The sequence below is a fragment of the Enoplosus armatus genome, chromosome 10 (assembly GCF_043641665.1).
Source record: "Enoplosus armatus isolate fEnoArm2 chromosome 10, fEnoArm2.hap1, whole genome shotgun sequence".
Taxonomy (NCBI): domain Eukaryota; kingdom Metazoa; phylum Chordata; class Actinopteri; order Centrarchiformes; family Enoplosidae; genus Enoplosus; species Enoplosus armatus.
Window position 1 is genome coordinate 24139358 of NC_092189.1, and position 10649 is coordinate 24150006.

General features: G+C 45.3%; 1 protein-coding gene across 1 annotated transcript in view; it reads left to right on the top strand.

The window, feature by feature from the left end:
- LOC139291518 (protocadherin-1-like) overlaps positions 1-6372 on the top strand; it is a 163779-nt gene extending 157407 nt beyond the window's left edge. Inside the window, exon 5 of the mRNA XM_070913570.1 lies at positions 5948-6372. Within this exon, the coding sequence (XP_070769671.1) occupies positions 5948-6372 (425 nt within the window). The remainder of the gene's footprint in view (positions 1-5947) is intronic.
- The last annotated feature ends 4277 nt before the right edge of the window (positions 6373-10649 follow it).

The window sequence follows — 10649 nt, forward strand, 5'->3', positions numbered from 1 at the left end:
AAGCACGAGGATTTAGCATATCTCTGAGACTAAAGTGATGGAGCGGAAAAGAAGAAGAGGAAAAGGAGGAGGAGGAGGAGGAGGAGGGGAAAAAAAGGAAAAGAGAGAGCCAATCCGCCTGGGCTCTTTACTCTAGTCGACAGCGTAAAATGTCAGATACTCATCTGGAAATTATTTTCATTTCATACCACTGACATCTTCCCAAGCGGGAACTCTGAAATCTAATTAGTTTGACCGGAAAATGGTGACCAAGGTAGGGGAGTGTATTATGCAGAGAGAGAGGCCGTCGGGGCGAGCGAGGGTCCCCGGGGTTAACTGGAACTCAGGAGTGCAGATAAGGGCTACAGGGGGAAAAAACTCAGGAGGGCTACTCCATTTTAAATAGCCTTGACTAATAGAGGCAACCTTGAATTCATCGTTACGGCCCTCTGACAGCACCGCCGCCGAGCCTCGCCGAGGGTACTGTAGAGAGAGGACGGGAGATAGCATTTACTCCCCCGGGGGGGGGTTACCGCAGAACTTTTCAAACTTCCTTTAAGTACTGATGAGAACCCCCAAATCACCGACCATCGCCGCCGCCGCCGCGTAGCTCTCTGTGGTTGATGGAATAACAGTTTGCGTCCCCATGAGGCCGCAGTGTTCATCACACACACCAATGTGAAACCTCGGGACCGAACATACTGACGAGTTAGCTATTCTTACAGCTGCAGGAGCTAAACATGTGTCCAACCCTGTCGCCAGACTAAGTCCAGGATACCGGGCGATGTTGCAACACCCTGAATGACGAGGCCAGCGACGACAGCATGGTTAGGTAAAGACCAAATAAATGAGGGTGAAGGTGTGCTTAGGGTTAGGCCACTGAAACACTTGGCTAAGGTTGGGGAAAGTCAGACTGGTTACACCACCCAGCTCTCCACACCTTTATTATCCGCCTTGCTTGCACTGAAGGTTGACATTGGTAGTAAATTATCCGATATGGATGTAACTCCTGTGGATACCGGGCTGCGTTGTCTTGCTTTTGTTTCCGCTGTGCACCCTCTTTGGGGACGACTTGCTGGAACTACATTTTGGGCACTACTTTGATGCTACATGCAAGGTCCAGGTATTTTCAGGGGCTTCCAGTCAGGCAGCCGTAACATCGCATTAAACATAACGTCTTGCATCAGGCAGACATCAAATACGACACAAGGCCGAACAGTGAAGGGAAAAATAAAAAAGATGAAACAAGATAAGAGAAAAATGAAAGGTAACACATTTCATGGCCACCTGGTCAAGTGCTGTTGAGGTATCTCACTCTGGAACAGTTGATGTACAGACTAGCGTTGACATCCTTAGGCCTTAAGAAACAAAGCATTGGATAGTAAAAACAGCGAAAGAATCACAAGAACTCAAGAAAACTGACATTAAAATAATCACGTGGTAAATTAGAGAACTCTTTAAATCAAAGTACATTTCATTCTTGAGGTGACAAAGTTTCCACATGCGATGTTTGTGCTTCAGTCACTAATGAGAGTCAGCAGCAGTAAAAACTGCTTCGTCAGCAGGCTTCATCATCATCATCTCCTTTGATGACGGTCTGTACTGGCGGCGAGTAGCAGCAGTGGCTGACCACCAGAGGAAGGCCTTATTAGTCAAAACCGTTATTGATCTTCATCATCTTAGCCACAACCCACCCTAACCGCCCAAACTCTTCCTCGCCAATTAGCTCTTGTGCTCAATTAGGTCGAACACGACCCCCCCATCAGCCCACCGCTAAATCCTGTGATTAGAGCTACACAAAGTAGTGCCGAGGGCCTGGACGCAGGGTCACACTGTCTCTTTTTAATTAGTTATTGTCATATATTGAGTCACTCTGTCGAGTGTGTCTGCAGTGGTACAGTTCCTACGTAGTGTTCATACAAATACACAAACATATATATATTTACATATATATATATATATATATGTATATATATACTGTCTTGAATAGTGACGCTGGTCTTTGTTTACCTCACCTGCAGAGACCCAGGCCTTTATTTGGAACAGGATTATATCAGAGACATACCTTCACGTCCAACTTTCCCTGTTAAGTTTATCATACTTTGGAAAGACGTGTCCCTACTTTCTGATCTGTTGCTTCTTTAATTCACTGATGTGACTGACTGATTACTGATTTACTGATTACTGCTGATGATGTTTGCTGTTAATGCAAACTGAGCTCTCCCTCCATGTTTCCTGCTTGTCTTGATAAACTCATTACAATGTACGTCTCCACAGCACTAATTCCATCAGAACAACAGTCACTGCTCTAATTTATTCTCATCTACTTTGCCATTTCTCTCAATCTCTGTGAAGCTAGTCAATGAGACCACACTTCCTGCTGTTGTTTCACATTAAAAGCCTTCTAGCGTGTGCAACATCTGTTCTTAAAAGAAACTGTTTGTATTCACTAGTTAATCCCAATCCCTTCTACTTTGCCAGGTTTTATTCCCCATCAGTGTTATGTTGAAGAAACTACCCGCTGAAGTCAGATTAAAAAATGTGCCTTGAATGGACGTGATTATGTCCTTTGAGCCGCTAGAAGGCTTTTAATGTGAAAGATCTGTGCACACTCCAGCAGGAAGAGATACGTCTTGTTGACAGCAACTTAATACCGCTCGAAAAAAATGGCAAAAGAGGAAGAAATTGGAGATGAAAACAATTTTTTTATGTTAAAAAAGTTGGCATGATTTTAGTCATGTCATAATCTTCATACATGCTTTGGGGATGACTTGCTGGAGCTACATTTTGGGCACTACTTTGGGAGGTGATGCTACAACAAACATAACATCTGGCAGACATCGGATACAACACAGTGAAGGGAGAAATAAGAAATACATGCTCATAGTTACACGTGCTGAAATGCAGATATAACTACAAGAACATGCATAAATTGGAAAAAGACTAGACACCATACTATGATATCTATATCATACTTCATTCTCAGTATGCGCATGTGACACACGTGTGACATGACTTGCACGCTTTCGCTTGAGACGAGGCTTGAAGCAGACAGGTTGCGCTGAAGCAACAGTTTGATCACACCACGCCACCACAGGAGTGATTGAACAGAAGGTGAGCTTCCTGTTTATCTCCTCTTATACTCGTAAACATCACCTGTTCAAAGATGGCTCCCCTGAGAAAGACGCGCCACTCTGACAAGTGTCAGAGAGCTCGTATAAGTGACAAACATAAACAGACAGAGTGGAGAGTCTTCCAGGAGGAACATCTGTAACTGAACTCCAGAGGACTGATATTCCGAAAATAAAGTAAAGCTGGTTGACATGAAACATTTTCATGCTTTGGATGGATTCTAAAGCCCTTTTTAAAGAAGTGCCTCTCAGAATGAGCCGGTTTCTTCTGATTGAGGTGTTTACAGGAGGCTTTGTTATTCACGCTGAACTCTTCTGAGTTTTAGAAAGACCTGCTGATGGCACATCATCGAGATGGACATGGTCCCAGCCCCCTCCCCAATTCATCCCACTCTCTGCGATGTGTTGCAGTTTTAAAGTGAAGGCCTCAAGATCAATTATGTAATTAAATCAGCACAAACCAGTTGTCACATGGTAAGCCTGGAGCTTTTTCCAGGCCCCAGGGACTCTGAGGCCTGGGGGCAGACTGCTTTGCCCGGTTGTTAATGCAGGCCTGTCTGGAGACCATGAATACCGACAGTGGAATGGAAATCTGACCAGTAGTTTTGTGGCGTTCTAGCTCTGGACAGACAGACTGACTGACAGACATCCTTTCTGTTTAGTTTACTGAGGCCGAGGTGTTTACATGAAGCCCTTTCATTCATCTTATTGTGATTATTAGTGGAATTAACACCAACAAATGTATCGGCTCACAGATCTGACAAAATGGTGGATGTAATGCCAGTTAACTGCAATGGAACTGTGCCAGTGGTGGTTGCTACTAGCAACAGAAGGTCTGACTGAAACTAACTGCTGGTGGCAGATTTGGTTGGTCCCAACGGCGCTCATGGACACAAAGTCAGGGGTCAGAGGTCGTAGTTGTTGCTTAACAAAGTTTAGGCTGCGGTCCAGCTGAACTTGGCTGCTGAGTCCTGTTTCTGTTGTTGAAGCGAGTCAAGTCGAGAGTTTGTTCAGCCGTGCAGCTCTGAGGACGTCCGCGCTCTATAAGCCTCCTGCTGACACAACGTTCAGAGGCAAAGCACTTATTAAACAGCCGCTCTGAACTCAGCAGCCACTCGCACATGACTTAACATTTTTTGCAAGCACCTTGCTTTTGCATGGGAAGCGCTTAAAAACTAAAATCCACGGCAGCGGCGGCCGTGAGAATGTGGGGAGGGGAAAGAGAGCGCGGTCGCTACTCAGCACTCCCCGGGATTAGAATGTACACATCAACCCGCAAACAGACAGAAAAGCCGACTGTAGCTCCTTTTGCAAAAAGGAGGCAATGAATTTAAATTATGCATGAAGTGTAAGGCATTTTGGGAAATAAGCGCCATTCCCCGGGAGGACCGGCACCCCCTCCGCCCCCCCGCACGCCTCCAGTATCAAAGAATGATCTAATGTCACGCACAGAAGAAAGGTTACTTTCTGCATACGCATTGATATTTCTGCTTCCATCTCTGACCTTTTTCCATTCTAAGCTGTGATTTTTTAAATGCAAACTCAGCCCTGCATCCGTCTGTCTGTCAGATTTCGTCTGTCCGCCTGCCGGTCTCTCCGAGGCTCAGGATTCAAGTTAAAATCATCAACAACAAAAAAACAAACCCAGAGGGGAGAAATCATGACCTCAACATTCACAACATCCACGTATTTAAGAAAAAAAGACATGAATTAACTTCTGCCGTCTTTCATCGTGTCATGTCTAGTAGGTGAAGAAAAAAGCAGTTACAGTGATGTTATTTTTGCCTTAATTGGCTGTTTGTGCAACATAATTAACGTTTAAATGAATCTGAGCGTGTTTTTTTCCCTCCTTTAAATCAGCCGATCCTGTTTCACGCTCAGCACCCACCGTTTGATATGTGGTTTCCGTCTTTCAGCAACAAATTAAGCGACGTTCCTGGCACTTTGTGAACTATTAGTGACTTTAAAAATACACACTGAGATTTAATTAATTTCCTTCAAATGGATGTGTGTGTTTGTCTGTGTGTGTGTGTGTGTGTGTGTGTGTGTGTGTAGAGGGATAATGACAGTTTTAATCAGCATCTCTTGCCAGCCTGTACGCAGCTGAACTGTGACTCTCAGGTTTGTTGGTTTTTAGGGGACAAAAGCAACATTTACACAGAGAGCTTTTCACACAGAAATACCAGTGTTTGTAACTGAAAACCTTTATCTGTCTTCTGTCAAACACAGTTGTATTTACAGTCAATCTTAACTCTTAACTTTATTATCTCAGAGGAAATTGTACTGCAGCCAGACATTAAACCAAAGCACAGAGCACAAACAAGCTTCCATACACAAGACAACACAAAAATAAACATCATAAATATCAATAAAATAGAGACACAAAGGGGGAACAATTAGATCAAATAAAAAACAGAAGCACTTGTGGACACTTCCAGTTCCAGGCAGCAGATATTTACATACCTGAGAAATGACTGAAACACAAACTAACAGGAAGCTAAGCTTTAATTAAATTATGGACAGTTGGGCATTAATATAAAGATAAATTCATGGGGATTTCTACAATAGTTCTACAATACAACTCCCATAATGCACCTGTCTCCACACATTTCATTAAACAAATTGCTTCCAAACCACCAAAATATCCCAAAACATTGCGTCGCATCAGCCTGTCCAAGCTGCGATTTCCTTTTGTTTTTAAAGGCACTTTTTAATCAATAATTCTGTTCATTAAACGTGATGTGGAAGGGGTTTCTAGAATCAGCTCTTCACTGTACTCTACCTGCAAACAGCAGGTTGCTCATCCTGTCTTTGTCTCTTTGTCTTTCTCTTCACAGACCTCAGACCTCTTCCCGACGTGGCGATGACCGGTAACTGCACCCACGAGTGCACCGAGTTTGGCCACTCCGACTCCTGCTGGATGCCCGGCGAGCCTTCCCCCGTCCGCAAGGTGTCCAAGAACGCCGCCGCGCTCTCCACCTTTGTGCCTTACCAGGAGATGGACGGGCAGGAGCAGCTGATGGCCAACGGCAGCCCCAAGGCCCTGACAACGGAGGAGCGCGGGACGGGCAGCGGCCTCGGCAGCAGTTCCAAAGTGGCCAACATGCGGTTCATGACGCCCTACAGCAGTGCCTACCCTGGGGGCGGAGACTCGTCCGGTAAAGACTGTGGGCTGGAGGAGATCCCGCTGAGCCAGGCGGTGGAGTACCACTCGGCCACCACTCCGACCGGCCAGACCTCCAAGAGGGAGATCTACCTGTGAGAGCGCAGCTCTCCACCTTAAAACCCCCATCCCCTCCCTACGCCCCTCATCATCCCCCGTCGCTGCTCGCCACCACCTGTCCCGCCCCCTCACTGCCGCCCCCTGTGCCTATTACTCGCTGTGCCGCAGCACCAACTCCCCTTCTTCCTTTTTATAACTGCATCCACCGTACAAGGCTTTAGACCCTCACCCACCTCACCCACTGCCACCGCCGCCACCCCCTCTAGAAACCAATCAAATGTAAAATAGAATTAATTAAAATCGATTGAAGAAAACACGCGGCTCCTGCTGCTGCGGAAGGAATGTAAACTACACCACATCGTTGTGATAATTTAATGGGAAACTATTTAGCTACTCACGTATTTGAGTTGGATTTTTGTGTGTTGCTTTAGGCTTTGTTACTGTGATGGAACAGAAAAAGAAAAAACACCTTCAGGGGGGGAAGGGAAAGACCTTCTTGTAAATCCTACTTAAGTATACTGTGTAATGCTATCTATCCTGAATTTTTTTGGATTTGGATTTGTTAAATTTTTCTTTATAATTTTTCTCTGTCGACTCCGGAGCCTCCGGGAAATACACTTTTGAGCCGAGTTGCATCAAATCAGCTGGGCTCGTTTTTATCAGGAACAGCTTGTCGTCAACGTAAGACGTTGGTAGAAACGCGGCTGTTTTCCAAACTCCGGAGTTGTTGTTGAGAACTTTTTCAGGTCTGTTCATTTCTGTTGCCGTGAAGAGGTTTTTTTCAGTGTACAGAGCTGTAAATACTACAAACAGTGACAGAGGAAACTGCTGTGTAAGTGTGGATCCGTGGCTGTCGTGCTGTCTGCAGATCTTCATGTAACGTCGCATTGATGGACTGAAAACTTCGCATGTACAGAGAAACGACGCCGCGGCGTTCGCCGTCACACTGCAGGAACCTGGACTCTTGAGCATCACCGACGGTGCCGAGTTAAAAACACAAGACTTTTTATTATTTTCATCTCTCCTATACAACTTTACAACACAGCTGAATTTGGGTTCACGGGGGGAAAAAATGGTTAGAGGGGCACCGACACCAGTTCATTCAGAACCGACAGAAATCTGAGTTCTAAGTGCTTCGATCAGTGGATCGGCTGACTGCCGACTATATTATTAATGCTCTTGTCAGTAGTAGACCATTTAAAGAAACCTTTAATGTGTCAGACACTTAAATTTATTCTCACAGAAAACAATCCAAAAAAAGTCACATGAAAACATGAAATACACATTTTATTTAGTGATGTTAAAAGTCCCGCTAGCTCCCCCACCAGGCTGCAGTGTTCACTGCAGAGCTGGAACTGTCGATCAACAAAAAAACTAAAGTTTGATCATCTTTGATAATATTTCAGTTTTTATATCAAGCTAAGTTGTGAGACATTCTTTGGTTCCAGCTTACTGTTGAAAACATCACCGTAGGCTCTGTGAAACTGACATTTTCCCTATTTTTGGACATTTTAAAAACGAAACGATTGACTGATGAATTGAAAACATAATTGAGAGATATATTGACACTGAGGGCGGACACTTTGTCCTGATGGTGGTTCTGGAGGAAAGGTCAGGGAGGTCATCAGTCATTAGGTTTCATCCTCTGGGGACCGTGAATGTCCACAGCCAGTCTGAGATCAGTCTGGCAAGTAGTTGTTGAGACATCTAACGTGTCGGACAGACGGATCAAGACCAGGATTCTTATTGGTGCTACTGCATGTAAAGCTCGTACAACAGCTCATTTAAAAAACAATTTCAACACAATATCTGTAGGAGTCATGAAGAAAAAAGATGTAAAGCGCTTAATAGTTCAAAAAGTCTGTTGTGGTTTCAGAAACAGGCGTGCAGAGCGCATGTATCCCTGCTGATGTGCACATCACAGCTGAGGTGGGTTGAACGTGTTGTTTATGGTAACTGTGGTGAATGTTTCCCCGCTGTGTTTTCGAGCTTGAAGGAAGAGCTCTCTGGTCAGTGTCGCCTCTCGTTAGTTCCCACCTCTTTACCTCCTCAGTGTGAGGCCGAGCCGTTTGGCCTCCAGCAGAAGTATTTATTAAACCTGTTAGCTCTGGCGGGGGAGGTGGGCGCCGCTTCCTGCGGTGCTGCAGTCGCACAGGAATGCAGGATTAATGACACCTGAACAGGCTTCAGTCCACTAACACCCACTCCACACATTGCGGCAGAGAAACTAATTACAACCCGAAGCTCTGCACATTACCGACGATAATTTGCGCCAGTAAAAGCGAGCTGGTTTGGAAGTTCATTCATTCTGAGCTGGTGTTAATGGCTGCTGAGGGTAATGTGTGATTTCACCTGTAGTGATGCACACCAGCTGAGACTGGATGGATGAAAGGGAAGGCACACTGAGAGAGTGCTTCGCAAAACATCTCCCTAACAAGTCATTTAGTCTCTTACTGAGTCCTGAAGTCTTAAAACAAAGCAAGAAATCAGCCTGTGGAGTGAGATTATCTCACCAGTGTTGTAACACAGGGCGGTAGGAGAATGAATGAACGATATTTCACCACCGTATCGTACATCTTTAGGGTCTGGACCCCATGCTGAGACAGAACTTGGTGGAGTTTAACCTTAAATTAACTCATGTCCACTTGCAAAATGGGGGTCACTAATCCATTGTTCCAAGAATGCAAGTAGAATAAGATATGATGACATGAAATATAAAGAATACTGTGAAATGGGGGATGTGGCTCCTATAGAAAGGTTAGCAGGAGCTTTCAGAGATTATTATTATATTAATATTCATACTATGGATTTTAAATATATTTCTGGAATTCTTGGCAAAATCTTCTCTGATCAGAGAAGAGGGATAAACGTCACCTCGCGTCCTGATCATTTGTGAGGACCAGTGTGCAGACAACATCTGTCTTTGTGTGTGCTGCTATCCTGAACCAAACTATCCACCGTAGCTGCTTTGAATATGTCTTAACTCCGTGGAGATCGGCCCTCTGCCACACGTGGAAGCCTGTTTGATCTCGAGCTTTTGCTGTCTGTGGTATTTAGAAATCTCTCGTTTCAGCTAAGTTATTAACTTCTAGAAACTTCCTGAAACAAAGAAAGCTGCTGTGGGATTATCTCACCCCTGTTGGCAGAAAAGTCTCGACGGCTGAATATGAGACTAAATGACTTGTCATTTGTTTTTTGTGTGTGATGTGAACATCCACCCTCCAGAATCACAGGGGGAACATCAAAGCGCCGCCGCCGGGCTGCGACGCCTTCGAAGTCAGAACAGGCAGCAAAACGGGGCCAACTGAGGGGGGCGGAGGGGTCGCACCATCTCGCTTTGTTAGGCAAACAATCGCCTTCACTGAGCGCGTCGGACTGCTTCATTTTTTTTTGTTGTTTTTTGATGTCGTTGCGCCCGATTCAGCTCTGCCGCCTAATTGGTTTTTATTGAACATACATTTGTTTGTGATGCGTGGGGTGTGTGTGTGGATGTTAACGCGATTCAAAACACGATTCTGAAGGTGATTTGATTTATTGTCGACGTATCTGCCTGTTTGGAAACCACACACACACACACACACACAGTCACAGTATTCCTCTGCAGATAAATCAACCATCATTCAACCGACGTTCAACCCTCCCAGTGACAGAGATTTAGAGTTCACGGGTGCCGCCGCGCTCCCCGTCTTCCTCTGGTGATTTAACGCTGACGCTCAGAGCTCTGATTGATTATTTACAGGCCCAACATGGAGGTCCACATCGACTCTCCTCCTTCCTTTTCCCCTTGCAACGCTTCACAGTTTCACCATAAACAAGTCATTTCTTTCTTCTCCGTGATGCCCGCCTGCCGCCCGGCCGCCCGCTGGACTCCCAGGTGGCCGGTGTGTTATGCTGTCTCAGGTAAAGATGGAGGTGAGAGGTCGGAGTCATGTAACATTAACTTAACCTCAACTCTTTGGCACCAATTAACCCCAGAAGAAGAAAAGCTCCCTCCGCTGACCCATGATGACCTTTGGTGACCTCTGGCGTTGCTGTTGGCTTTACCTCACAGCAAACACAAGACGGCTTGTGTGTGTGTGTGTGTGCTGACACTACTATATAAATACAAACACACTACATGGCCAGAAGTATGTGGACAGCCGGCCGTGATAGTTAACATACCAGTATTAATCTGCTGCTCTAAGCTTCCTCTCTTGGTTTCAGTCGTTCCTCCTCACGTTGAGGTCTGAGGTCAGACCAGTCAAGTTCTTCCACAACAAACTGGGAAAACCATTTCTTTAAGGAGCAGCTTTGTGCTCGAGGACATCGTCATGATA